Raw genomic sequence first — 14,715 nt, 5'->3', positions numbered from 1 at the left:
TATATGAGGCCAGCTCTAAAAACACCTTCAAGTCACAAGACAGAGCAGAACAGACAGAAGGCCAGCAAGGAGCCAGCTAATGGGGCAGCCCTCCAGGTGGGCACTCATAAACCAGATGGATTCCTTACAAAACAGGGTGTTTCCTGTCTTAATCAAAACAAAGCTAATTATAGAATTGATGAAAGGGGGCAGAGGAGAGTGCACACCCAAGAGCGGGCAAGCCAGCATGCGGTCCAGGAACCATTCCCACCCCCAGTGGGAGAAATGGGAGGACAGTCCTACTTGCCCCATTTGACCTTGAGGCTCTAGCACAATCAGAAGCCGGAAAACCAGGGAAATGGATAACCCAGGGTCACACTCCAATGTCTAGAAAGTTCAGTCTGATGAAAGTGTCTTCTCAAGCCCAGAGAACAACTTCAGCAGATCTGCACTGTGACCCCTGCATCAAGACCAATGCCAGTAAAGCAAAGGCCAGTGTAAAACGTGGGCAATGCTAAAAAAAAGTCAACTGGGCGGTGGTGGCGCACACCTCTAATCCCAGCACTCGGGAGGCAGAGACAGGCGGATCTCCGTGAGTTCGAGGCCAGCCTGGTCTACAGAGTGAGTTCCACATGTGCTCAAAGTCTGATAAGTAGAGGTGAGAGCTACAACGCATGACTGTACCAAATGATGCTGGGTTGGACACTCTAAGATGGTTAAAATGTTGACTTGTGTGTTGCATGCATTTTACTTTAATAAAAAAAATTGTAATTAAAAAGCGAGGGGATTAGGATGAATGTTTCTAATTCAAAGAAGTTTGTAAACTTTGTGTCACGAAGAAAAAAAACAAGAGAAATACAGACCCAAGCCCAATTTCCCCCATCATTGGTCCAAATCCACGCCCAATTTCCCCCATCATTGGTCCAAATCCACGCCCAATTTCCCCCATCATTGGTCCAAATCCACGCCCAATTTCCCCCATCATTGGTCCAAACCCACGCCCAATTTCCCCCATCATTGGTCCAAACCCACGCCCAATTTCCCCCCATCATTGGTCCAAATCCACGCCCAATTTCCCCCATCATTGGTCCAAATCCACGCCCAATTTCCCCCATCATTGGTCCAAATCCACGCCCAATTTCCCCCATCATTGATTGGTCCAAACCCACGCTCAATTTCCCCCATCATTGGTCCAAACCCACGCCCAATTTCCCCCCATCATTGGTCCAAACCCACGCCCAATTTCCCCCATCATTGGTCCAAACCCACGCCCAATTTCCCCCATCATTGGTCCAAACCCACGCCCAATACCATTCTCTTTTGTTTTGGGGAGTGGGCATCTGGCCCAGGCCCTGGGGTTTGGAACTCCATGGAGGAAGGGCCACCCACGTCTAAACAAGCGAGCCCTGTGAGCTGCAATCTCACTTCTAGAAATCAATGTCAAAAAACAAAATGGAAAAATTCCAAAATGACAGAAAAGGCTTCATATGCTACTGTTTAATGAGCAAAAGATGAAGGGATCCTAACGCTGGCATCAGGGAGGGATAGCAGATGCATCCTGTTCCAGAATTCTGACACCAAAACCACTCATGTGATTCACATGAGCAAAATGAACTTAAGAGAGCCACCAAATCCAGAAACAGAACAACTGAACTTACATACCAAACTGGTGGCATGGCACAGTCAGAAATTAATATAACACATTTAAGTTTTGGTTTTAATAGAAGTATAAAGACTAGCAAAAATTAAATTTGAATCAGCGGTCTTGTCATTAAAAATTATTTTCAGGATAACTGCATATATCCTATACAATTAGGTAACATTACTTATTTAAAGTTTCAGCTTAGAAGAAACAGAACCAAAGAATAAACTTGGAAACTGGCCCTCTAGCTGCTTCCTCCCCCAGAGATCACCCAGGCTCCTCTGCAGTCTCCTCCCCTGGGGAGAGTTGGTAAGACAGCAAACTGCAACCTTGTAGCTCTCAGCCTGGCATCTCTCCCATCCCCTTGCAGCTGCTCTCCCCTCTACTTTTCAGAGGTCCTTGAATTTTCGCTGGAAATCAGTGCCTTCCTGATTTCTTCATCCCCAACCCCATCCCGTTGCACTCCCTAAAACCTGTAATAAGAGAACCTCGTTTGTTCTTTGGATCTCAAGGGAATTGACAGAATTCACAGGTACTAGTGCAATGATGTAATTTTCCTAACCCTTTGGAGCCCTGGGAACTAAGGGCTCTTTCCTTCAGGACCCCTCCGCTGCGGATCTCAGACTTGAAGGCTTGCTGTCCCCTTCAGGCTGGGATGCTGCGGCTCTGAGGGTGCTCATGCGTAGGGCGATTTTTACATGCATGTGTGGATGCAGGAAAGGGCCAGAAGAGGGTGTCAGACCCCCTGGAGCTGGATGCTGGATGTGGGGGAAGCAGTAAGGCAAGAGCTGTAAACGCCCCACCGGCAGAACCACCTCTCTAGCCACACGATCTGTGTGCAAGGTATTCATGCACACGTGTGTGCTCCTGTGGGGGCCAGAAGACAACCCAGGGCTGTTGTTTCTCAACAGCTATTCACGGTTTAAATTTTTTTTTAGATTTGTTTTATGAGTGTTTTGCCCAATGTACATATACATATATGTACAGAAGCCACATGTGTGCCTGGTGCCGAGGAGGTAAGGGGAAGGGTGTCAAGTTCCTGGAACCGGAGTTATATGTTGTGATCCCGCTGCCCTCACTCCCTCTGACTGACAGCAGAACTTCCTTGTGGTCTGTAATTGACAAGGATGTTTGTGTTCTTTCTGGCCGGTGTGTCTCCACAGAAGGAGTAGAGGTATACAAGGGGCAAAATAAAGGTTGTTGTTCTTCCACCTGAAAAGAAGCCTCCATGTCTCAATCCTGGCACCCCCCACCCCAGTCTTGGCTATTGAGGCTGAGCTGGCTGCAGTAGTTATAGACAGTGGTAAACCACCATGTGAATGTTCGAGGCCCTCTGCAAGAGCAGTAAAAACTCTTCAACTACTGGGCTATCTCTCCAGCCCCTCCTGCCTGCTTTTTGAGACATGGTCTCTTATTGGGCTGGAGCTTGCCAATTAGGGTAGGTTCAGATCTGCCGGTCTCAGCTGCTCCAGGAGTGGGGTGGCAAGCATTTCCCACCACACCCAGCTTCTTGTGTTTGTATGGTTTGTATGTGTGTGTGAGGCCAGAGGTTGACGCTGGGTGTCTTTCTTACTTGCTCTCCACCTCTGGATGTTCTGAATTCCCTATGACCAGTCTGCCCTCAGATTCAGAGATCCGCCTGCTACTGCAGCAGGTGCTGGGATTAATGGCAAGCACCGCCATTCCACATTCCACCTTTTCTTTATTTATGTGCATGTGTGCACTTATGGCGGCCAGAAGAGGATGTTGGAGCTCCTAGAGCTGGAGCCACAGTCACCTGGGAGCTGTGGATGCTGGGATCTGAACTTGGGTCCTCTGGGATAGTAGCAGGGTGTTTTTGACCTCTGAGCCATCTAGTCCTCCACCTTGTTTTCCCCCACCTTGTTTTTTGAGACAAGATCTCTCACTGAATCTGAAGCATGTTCATTTGGTTAGACTGAATGGCCAGCAAGCCGCAGGGCTCCTCCTGTCTCTACTTTCCCAGCACTGGGATTATGGGCTATCTTTAAAATTTCTTCACATAGGGAGACACAGGCAATCCCTTCTCCGCAGGCCCCCCAAGCAAATGTAGGCATGATTCTGACAAAATTTACTCTGGTGAACCAATGACTTTCTTGGGCTTTTTTACGGCACATAGGTGAAATTATTTTCAGGAAGCGGGCACTCCCTTGTCCCAACAGACTGTACTCAGAAAGTCTTTACCCAACAAGGGAGGGCTTTCCTAGAGCACAAAAGATGAAGCCCCACTCCTCGAGTCTCAGCCCACATACTCTAGCCCCTTCCAAGAGGTCATGGGCAACAAAATGTCCTTGCTTCGACTGCTGACAGTATGGTGTCCTAATTGGACAAGTAGGATACAAAAGACAGTGACTGCCAAATCTTGTCAAGACAAGGCAGGACAGTCCTTCAGAAACCTTGCTGCCTGGAAAAGTCTGTCGAATATCTAGGCCTTTTGTTGAAGATGGATACCCCAATGTTGCAGAGGAACTTTGGGTGACTGTCCAGGCAGCCAGCTGCTTTTGTAATTTCTCACACTTTTTGGAAGTATTTTGGAAGTTACTTGCTTGCACTTCCTGCTTATTCAGCTAATATTATTTCTATCTTGGGTCTCTGAGAAAGTTGAAAACTGGATAGCTATAGTTTTCCTTGTTTACAAGACTCAGAAAAGAAATTCACTAAAGTGTAAAGTGTGTTAAGTTTCAAAAACATCAAAAGTAAGTTTCAAAAACATCAAAACATAGTTTTAGATGATAATGCAAGTTATAATAGTAAATCAGATACAAGACTTTGGACTCACCAAGATAGGATAGATAATGGAATATTTTATCTTTGTCAAATGCAAATGGACTAGACATTGTTGATGTATTTATTGCCCATATATATTATATAGTTATTGTACTTATTATAGTTTCCTCATATTAGTTATAACCTCTTTATATTAAACAAAAAGGGGAATATAGTGATATTTTGTTAACAATCTAACAAATAATCTTTTTTGTATATAACAGGCTTGTATATAATAGGTGGGATATAACACTTGTATATAACAGGTGGTAGGGAATGGGTGGCTACTCAGGTGAAGGTCTCCCCACCCTCCCTATCCTTCCATGATGGGGAGTACAGTCAATAAGCCCAGCTGGGATGCCCCTTGGCAAGCGGGCAAAGCTCGACTTCCTCAAGATGGCAGCTGTTTGACTCAGAGGACAGTCACAACACAGACATATGCTGCCACACACACTTTTTGCACAGGTGCTGTTTGTGTGGCAAGAGCTTTACTGAGGGAGCCACCTCCCCAGTCCCTCATCTACATTTGTCAAGGTGTATGCCACAAGCTAATGTCGTCAGGGTGTTTTGGTCTGCATTCTTACCACTGTGACAGAGTAGCTGGAACTGTGCTAAGATGGTTTTGCTCAGGGTTTCAGGTGCCAGTCCATCACGGCCAGAAGGGTTTGATGAAGCAACTCCCATCACAACAACCAGGGAGAAGAGCAAAGGGCATACTGAAAAGAGCCAGAACGAGATAGAGGCCCTAAGGACACACCCTAACCTATTTCTTCCAACTAGGTTCCCCCACCTACCGCTCACCACTTCCTAATAATGCCACCATATGCATGATCCATCAAGTGATTAAGCCCTTGATTAGGTCAGAGTCCTTAGATCTAAGAGTGTCTGGAGACTCTCTCAGACACACCCAGGGGTGCACGTCCCTGATCCCTTAGGTGCTTCTCAGTGCAGTCAAGCTAACACCTAACTGCCACGAGGAGGTCACGGACTCCGCAATGTAACTTCACATGTTGTCTCGGGGAAAATAAAGAGAAAATAAATGTAAAATGAGCTCCTGGGGCTAGGGCTGGGGCCTAGCTGCCTAGAATGAGTTAGATCCTTACCATTGCAAAAAGCAAAAACAAAACCTGTGAAAAGTAGGTAGGGAGGGGAGGAAAGGAAGGAAAGAAGCATGTAATCCTTTCTTAAAGAAAAGTCTGGAAAACAAACTATCAGCAACAGATGAAAAATGTACAGTCTACACAGTGATAATATTCAAAATCCTCAGCCATAAAAATAAAGGCCTTTTATTTGGTTTTCTATGCCATTACAAGATCATCTGGACAACAGTTCTGTGAGAGCAGAGCCTGTGGCCACACCATGTCTGCATTGGATGACTACTGAACTGGGGGCTAGACGAGGGAGCCAGACTCCTCCCCAGGCTCTGGGAGCTGCTCCGGGTTATGGGGTCACCTTCTTGTAGGTAACATGAAGATGCTGAGTCATTGGCTGTGTAGTGGTTGCCATAGAGACCGTCTGTTCAAGTTTGCCTTCAGAATTCAGTCTGAATTTTCGAGTAATCTGAGTAGAGAACAAAACAAGGCACTTAAGCTTCACACCTTCAGATTATTCAATAAAAGCTGGGTGTGGTGGCGCAGGCCTAGAACCCTAGCACTCAGCAGGCTGGGACAAGAGAACGATCTCAAATTCTAGGTCAGCCTGGCAACATGAGTTTCACACTAACCTAGGTTTTTTTTTTTTTTTTGAAAAAAAAAATACTGAACAAACACTGGAGTGTCCACCTGTGTCAGCCACTGGTCAGAGGCCTGTGAGCAGGGTATCCCCAGTGGTTAAGATTCTGGGCGTGAGCCACCATGGGGCACACCAACCGCTTCCCAGCAGTGAGCTACTGTTAAGTCTGTTAATATTTGATGGTGTTCTGCTGACTATAATCTCCCACTTCCATCTGAGCCATCTTAAACCATATCAAATGTGTTCTTGGAGGACCAGGGCAGCACACCGGTCTACTATAGCATATGGCTCTTCCCGCAAGAGTATGAGTAGATCCTGAGTCACGTCCTCAACCACAGTCCTCGTGTGTGGAAGGTTGTGGACAGTGTGACCACAGGAGAGATGAATGTCTAAACTCTAAGGGCCGATCACTTCACTGCTCCAGGACCATGGGCTATCTCGGCCACATCCAATACTGGGACTCCCAACCCTTTTGCTGAAAAGAAGACAAAAATGTCAGTCATTCCAAGTTTAGTTAGAGGGGCTGAAGAGACTAGGCTCAGTGGTTAAGAGATGTATACACAGACACACACAGACAAGTAATTTTAAAAACAGAAAAACAAATCAAAAGTCTACTTAGGGATTGAAGAACTATTTCAGTTGGCAGAGTGGTTGCTTTCATGCGTGAAGCCTGGCTTAGCTCCCCAGCACTAAATAAACTGGATGTGGTGGTGCATGCCTGTAATTCCAATACCTGCCCAATACCTGGAGGGAGAGGTAGGAGTATCACGAGTTCAAGGCCAGCCTGGGATGCTTGAGTCTGTCAAAAACAAAACAAAACAAAACAAAAAACCAACAACAAAAACCCCCAACGCCCCCCCCCCCCAAAAAAAAACCCCAAACCAAAACCAAAACCAAACAAAAAGTTCTTTAAGGGTATCAGGAAGCACCAAGGACACAAGGAGGGGAGGTGGAGGTGACTCCTGACTTAGACCTGTTGGCCCAGTGAGGATTGGAGGGCTTTCTTGGATTCCAACTCTGTCTAGCTGAGAAAATAACTTGGCTTCCACTGGACTCCCAGTCCCGCTCCGCACAAGAGCTGGGGCCAAGCCAAGCAGAAACAGACCAGTGAGTCCAGTCCAAGAACGCTGAGATGAGGGAACCTTAAGCAAAGTCTCAAATTATCGCTTTAACTTCTTTTTTCCCCTTGAGACAGGGTTTCTCTGTAGCTTTAGAGCCTGTTCTGGAAACTTGCTCTGCAGTCCAGGCTGGTCTCAAACTCACAGAGATCCGCCTTCCTCTGCCTCCCAAGTGCTGGGATTAAAGGTGTGCGCTACCACTGCCTAGCACTCTTTAGTTTTTTATGCTAGAATTAAGGGAGAAAAAATCCAGGAGAAAAGGGCAAAAGAAAATATGTAATCAAAAATACGAAGAGACTGCCTCCCAGCAGGATGCCCACCCTGGAGTTATGCAGAAACATCAGAGAAATTCGGCACATGAAGTAGGACTGGAAAATGGACAGTAGGAAACGTACTGACTAAAGCCTGGGGAGAGAAAAAGGAAGATGGGTGAATGCAGGAGAGATACAATGGGAACTGAGACAGATAGAAAGGTGGGAAACTAGATGGCTCAGGAAGGAAAGCTTTTTTACTTCAGGGTCTGGTACTTGGCTCCCGCTGTAAGGGTTTCAACACAGCCAACAGAATTAAAACCGAGGCGAACAGCTGAGCACAGCATGCATGTCTGCCACTGAGGCTGAGGCAGGCAGACGCATGGCCAGCTTGGGCTACATGTAGACAGTTTGTAAGACAAGCTGGGGGGCAGATAAGCATCACTTTCCACGGGTCCTCAGTCCTGACATGTTTAACCTACAGTTCCACTGTACAGCTAAGGCCTTCACCCTGCACAGTCCTTTCCAAAGGACACTAAAGTGGAGTGGGAAGGACAGACACACAGACTTTACTACTCAGCTCTTAATAATGAATAGAAAATCCAGACAAAATTAGGAAATTAAGGATATTTTGCAACATAATAACTCAAGTAGATCTAAGAGATCACACAGAGTGCTCTAACCAACAGCAGTTACCCACACTCAAGTGTTTATGTGATATTCTATAGGACCAACATTGAGTTACGCCACAAACCAAGTCTTTTATTTTTCTTCTCGTTTTTCGAGACAGGGTTTCTTTGTGTAACAGCCCTAGCTGTCTTGGAACTCAAATAAACATTACTCAGCCAAAGAGATCCCTGCGTCAGTCACCTTCCCCAACACTCAATCAGCCTCCCACCGCGTTGATCTGGGACTGCTTTCTGTGTCTAGAGCCAGCCCACCTGACACTGCTCCCTGAAACCCAAGAGGCCCAAGACTCAAAACCAAGCATCATTTGGCTAATCCACTACCTGACAGCAAACAAAGACCTCAACACACACCAACAAAGGTGTGACCAGATATCCACACCGAGAAACACCACGAATAGAGCTCTAGATGCTTAGATCACTTCCCCCAAACACAAACATTAACACCGAAGACAGCTGCCTCCTCCAGAAACCAGCTTCCTAGTACAGTGTTTCCTAAAAAAAGCAACGGAACTGAAACACAAGAGGCGACTTCAGAATGACACACTCGTGAACCTTAAAAAGGACATGGATACGGGCTGGAGAGATGATTTAGTGGGTGATAACTCTTTATGCTCTTTCAGAGGACCCAGGTTCACTTCCCAGCCCTCACATGGAGGCTCACACCTGTCTGTAACTCAGTTCCAGGGTTCCTGACACCCTCACACAGATGTACATGTAGGCAAAACACCAATGGACATAAATGAACATCAATGAACATAAAATAAATTTTAAAAAGAGGTTGTGAATAAATATCTCAGAGAAGACTAGAAAAACACAAGCAACTAGTTGAATGAATTAATGAAAACAATTCAAGGCATGAAAATAGAATTTAACAAAGAAATAGAATCACTATAGAAAAGTCAAACTTAATAAAACTCACAATGAAAAACTCAGGAAGCCAAACAAAAAGCTCAGATAAAAGCCTCACCAACAGATCAAACCATGTAGAGGACAGAATTTCACATCTGGAAGACAAGATAAAAAAAATGGATAGCTCAGTCAAAGAAAATATTCAATCTAAAAAGTCAGGCATAAAACATTCAGAAAATCTAGGACACCATGAACCCTATAAACAATAGTTATAGAGGAAGAAAAAAAAACCTAGATCAAAAGCATAGAAAATAGTTTCAGCAAAATCATAAAAGAAAATTTCCCAAATTTATAGAAAGAGGAGCCTATCAAGGCACAAAAGGTATACAGAACACCAACTGATCAGGACCAGAAAAGACGGTCTCCACTACACATAGTCAAACACTAATGTACAGAACGAAAAGGGAGATTAAGAACTGCAAGGGAAGCTAGGCACTGGAGGTGCACACCTTTAATCCCAACACTCAGGAGTAGGAGGCAAGCAGATCTCTGAGTGTGAGGGCAGACTGGTCTACAGAGTGAGTTCCAGGACAGCCAGGTCTTCATGGAGAAACCCCGTCTGGAAAAACAATGACGACAACAACAACAACAACAAGCTACAAGGGAAAAAGACCGAGTCACATATAAACGCAGGCCCACTGACTTATCAGTGGAGGGCCTGGATGGGTGTTCTATAAGCTCTGAAAGACCATAGAGACAAACCCAGACTACTATACCCAGCAAAACTATCAACCACACTAGAAGGAAAACATCCCATGATTAAAAAAAAAAAAAAAAAATTAAGACATTTCTGACCACCAGTCCAGTTCTATAGAAAATAATAGGAGGAAAACTTAACTCTAAAAGTTAGGTGAACTACACCCAATAGAACACAAGGAAAATAATAATAACAGAACAGGAAACCCAAATGAATTTTAGAACAAAAACAAAACTAACAACAACAAAAACATAACAGGAGTTAATAAGCACTACTAAAAAACTCTCAATTTTTTAGATTTATGTATTTTATTTTATGGGAGTTTTGCCTGCATGTATGTCTGTGCATCATGTACATGACTGGAGTCCTTGAATGACAGAAGTGGCACTGGATCCTCTGGAACTGGGTAGTCATAGATGGCTGTGAGCCACCATGAGTGCTGGGGACCAAACCATGCCCTATGCAAGAATGGCAAGCACTTTTAACCACTGAGCCATATCTCCAGCACCAATAACTCTCATCTTAATTCCCCAATAAAAGACACAAACTAATAGACCGCATTAGAAAGTAGGGTGAAGACAGAAATCAAAAAGGAAATTAAACATTTTTTCTATTGGACAAAAATTAAAATACAACACACCAAAATAAAGGCAGTTCAAAAAGGAAAGTTCATAGCATTAAGCACCTATATTAAAAAATTAGAGAGCTTATATTAATAACTTAACACACTTGAAAACGATAGAAAGACAAATAAAATCATGGCTGAAATTAATGAAATAGAAACAAAAAATACAAAGGTCAATGAAGAGTTGATTCTCTGAAAAAAAAATTCAGTGAGATCAATAAACCTTTAGCCAAATTAACCAAAAGAAAAAGAGAAGACCCAAATTAGTAAAATTAGGAATGAAAAGGGAGACATTATAACAGACACTGAAGAAGTGCAGGAAATCATAGGGATATACTTTAAAAAATCTGCATTTCATCAAATTGGGAAACCTAAAAAAGAATGGAAAAAATTTTTTTACACATATGACCTACTAAAGATAAGTCAAAATGAAATAAACAATTTAAAACAGATACATAACCCCTAGTGAAATAAAAAAAAAAAGCAATAAAAAGATCATAGTATCCAGTACTGGCAGCAGGAGGATCTCTGTGAGTTCAAGGACAGCTTGGTCTACACAGTGAGGTTAGCAGTACGTAAAGAAACCTGTAAGAAAAATAAAAAGGCAAGGTAAAACAGATACGTTGATAATGGAATAGAAAGAAGACCCACACATAACTCCGCATGCCTACAGAATTTTTATTTTATTTTATTTTTTAGGCTTTTTGAGACAAGGTAGCTCTGGTTGTCTACAACTGTAGACCAGGCTAGCCTTAAACTCACAGATCACAGAAACTGCCTCCCAAGTGCTGGAATGAAAGGTGTGAGCCACCATCCCCAGCCTGATTTTTGACAAAGAAACAAAAAACATACACTGGAGAAAAGACAGCATATTCAACAAATCATGCTAGTCAAAGTGGATAACGCAGACAGAAGAATGAAAATAGATTCAAGTCTATTTTCACAAAAGCCAACTCTAATGGATTAAAGATCTAAACAGAAGACCAATACCTTCAAATCTGATAGAAGAGAAAGGAGGAAATTTGCCTTAACTCGTTGGCACAGGAAAGAACTTTCTAAAAAGGATTCTGACAGCACAGGCATTAATAAATGGAATCTCATGAAGCTCAAAAGCTTCATCACGGAAACAAATAACTAGCCAGATAGTGGCAGCACACGCCTTTAACCCCAGCACTCGGGAAGCAGAGGCAGGTGGATCTTTGAGTTCAAGACCAGCTTAGTCTACAAGGAGAGTTCCAGGACAGCCAGGACTACACAGAGAAACCCTATGAAAAACCAAGAGAATAAGCAGGTGGAAAGACAAACCATATGCTCATATGAGCATGGTCTAAGAGATGTGCAGCACCTTATCAACCACGTGAGGACAAGTCACTGAACAGGCGGGTATCAGAACCTGCATCCCACAGAAAGGCAAATGTGACAGATTAAAGGTCGAATGGAGAAAAGCAAAGCCACAAAAGCAAGAGAAAAGGAGGTAGTATTTTTATTATTAATTACTATTATTTTGAAGTAGAAAACGAATTCCTAAGTAAGTGCCTGAGTCCAGATGTGATAAAAGAAACACCTGGGCAGATGGCATTATAAATTAAAGGCGCCTGAGTCCAGATATGATAAAAGAAACACCTGGGCAGATGGCATTATAAATTAAAGGCACCTGACTGGGGCCATACTAGCCACACAGGCAGCAGACAACAGATGACAGCCACAGCCTCCGATAAACCAACAATAGAATCACAAACTACAGAAAACCCAGTGTAAATGGAATAAACAAGGTAATATAGATTCACAAGTTAGAGAGAAAACAAGAACGGAAATAAGCAGGAAAGAGTCAGGCAACGCTACCAGTTTCACTGTGAAGCAATTTACCAGGATCTCCCATTCAAAATGTACCTCCCCTTTGGCTCAGTAATTTAGGAGACATTTATCCAGTAGATCTGGATAGATCTAAAAAAGTACGCAGGGCAAATATAAAGGGATATTTGTGACGGAAAACAACACACCTGAAAGGTGCAGGGACCAGGTATTACAGCAGGGATCATTCACCCCGTGGGAGAGTGTTAAAGGAAAACAGTAAGAGCTGGAGACAGCAGTACGGAACTCCGAAATCTGTCCGATGGTGTGGTACCACCGCCAAGTGCAAACACTCTGGGAGCAACTGAGAGGGAGGTCGGGCTCACCTGCTCCACATGGGGCTCCTTGGCAAAGGAGATCCTGGAGATGGAATGGGATGAGATACAGAGCTCGTGCCCGTTCACTTCACCCTCCTCAACTTCCACTATACCTGTAAGGGAGGGGCAGTTAGTGTGGTACCAAGGCATCCCACTTCAGAAGCACTGTGGACAGTCACTTGAAACCTTAACTTTGCTACCACCCAGGTACAGCATTTCTTCCCTCTCCCTCTGAAGTTACTCTTGCAGGTACCAAGGAAGTGACTCAGAATCCCCCACCCCCTTGTATGTGTCTGTTTATTCATGTGGGGGTCAGAGGTTAACTTTGAGTGTCTTTCTCTGTGGTTTTCTTTCTTACTTTTTTTGGAGACATGTTCAGTCTCTCACCCTTTTGTTAGGCTGGCTGGTGGCTAGAAAGCCCTAGCGATTTGCCTGTCTCTGCACTCGCAATGCCGGCTTACAGTGTGTAGCATTGTTTTGTGGGTATTGGGGATTCAGATTCAGGTCCTCATGCTCACACAGAAAGCACTTTGCCCACTAAGCTACCTCCCCAGCCCCCATGCCTGTTCTTGAGACGGGGTCTCATTATGCTGCTTAGGCTGGTCTGGAATTCATGTAGTTAAGAATCTCCTGCCTCCTCCCTCTAATGGGGCGTACAGGGCAAATGCTCAAAGGAGGGTCACCTCTGCAGAGGTGCTTGAACTCCAGTCCTCCGACCTGCGTTTCTCAACAGGAGTAGTACTACCCTATGCTGAAGAAGGAGCCACAGATGAAGGCCCTCTGGCTTTTGCATACTCCCGTGTCTGACAGCGCCTGGTGCCAGCATCACTCCAAGTTAGGTAATCCTGAACAGGAGTGAGACTGGACATGGTCAAAGTCACACAGGCTGTCAAGTGAGTTCTAAGACATCAGCTTGTCAGACTTCCAGACAAAGATCATGTAGCCAGTTGGCCTGTTCTTGCCAGGACCTGTCTGTCCTTTGGGCAAATACTGTGCTGGCACGGGTAAAATACCAAAACTAAGACTGAGCTAGGAGGAAGGCCGAAGTCTGGAGAACTGTTATCTTCACCGTCCCGACAATACATAACCACGAGCAGAAGCACACTTAAAGCCACCTGAGACGACTGCTGTAAGGTGGCCAGCAGGCCCTGGGAAGGGGCCCCGTACCTGTGTTCTGGGCACTGACAAAGGCCACCTTGTTGGTGTCAGGCTTGAGGCGGATGAAGCCACACTCTCTGTGCATTGGTTTGTGTGTGTCTGGATGGAAGGAGTTGAACCTGGAAGGGAAATCAGAGAGTGAAGCAGACGCAGGACCTCAAAGGGCCGCCTCACAAAACTTGCTGCTGCAAGGCTTCTCCTCTGGGCGTGACATGATCATCCCATGCCACCTTGGAGATCACCTCAGCCTCGTAGTCATGGCAACGGAAGAAGTAAAACAGTGACAGCTAGGCCTATGAAAGTGGTGAAGTGGCTTTTTGCTTCTCACTGCATAGCCCTGGCTGGCCTGTAACTCACAATCTGCCTGTCTCTTAAGTACTGGGATCAAAGACACGTATCGCCACACCCAGCTAATAATAGTTTTAACACTCCTAGTAGAAGGGGAGAGCCATAGGCGCTTCCCTGGGAATTCTAGCCGCCATTCTCTTCTGCCTCACCTCTGAGCCGTATGGTAAGATGGGACTTCGCAGAGACATGGCTACTTAAGGGTCACCTACCTACAGTTTTCTAAGTAACCTCTACAATCTCGTTGGTTTGAGAACCACTTTGGTCCACAGTTGGTGAGTAGACATTTGTTCATGTCTCCTCATGCAGCGAGCTGGAGTCCTAATGTGAGGCGGCAGATCCACGATGGACTCGGGAAGAGCAACTGCACAGCCGTCAGGACTTTCCCATGTGTGTGAGGTATGTGTCTTTCTGCTACGGCAGCAGTCAGGGGGCCTTGCTCTGGGTAGTAAATCACATAACTAACACTGAGACATTGGGGGTGGTGGGAGGCATTCCTTAGGACGGCTTTCTTGCTCCATGTTGACCCTGATGAGGGAGGTCCCACCTGAAAACAGCTCAAGGACCACAGCAGTCCTGGAGAGCAGCACAGATGGGACAAGGGTCCAGCAGGCTGCGA

At 45.0% G+C, this 14,715-nt stretch overlaps 1 protein-coding gene across 4 annotated transcripts in view; it reads right to left on the bottom strand.

The window, feature by feature from the left end:
• Positions 1 to 5,668: 5,668 nt before the first annotated feature.
• Positions 5,669 to 14,715, bottom strand: part of LOC121446966 (peroxynitrite isomerase THAP4) — a 40,285-nt gene continuing 31,238 nt past the window's right edge. For all 4 annotated transcript variants that reach the window (XM_041649894.1, XM_041649893.1, XM_041649896.1 and 1 more), the window contains 3 exons: positions 13,761 to 13,870; positions 12,603 to 12,706; positions 5,669 to 5,965 (listed from right to left, as the gene is read on the bottom strand). In XM_041649894.1, coding sequence (XP_041505828.1) covers positions 5,846 to 5,965; positions 12,603 to 12,706; positions 13,761 to 13,870 — 334 coding nt within the window. In that variant the 3' untranslated portion in view covers positions 5,669 to 5,845. The remainder of the gene's footprint in view (positions 5,966 to 12,602; positions 12,707 to 13,760; positions 13,871 to 14,715) is intronic.

The sequence above is a fragment of the Microtus oregoni genome, unplaced genomic scaffold, assembly GCF_018167655.1.
Source record: "Microtus oregoni isolate MIOR12 unplaced genomic scaffold, Mior012 000004F_ref0000308, whole genome shotgun sequence".
Taxonomy (NCBI): Eukaryota; Metazoa; Chordata; class Mammalia; order Rodentia; family Cricetidae; genus Microtus; species Microtus oregoni.
The sequence above is the reverse complement of the archived record's forward strand: the minus strand, read 5'-3'. Positions and strand labels throughout refer to the sequence as shown.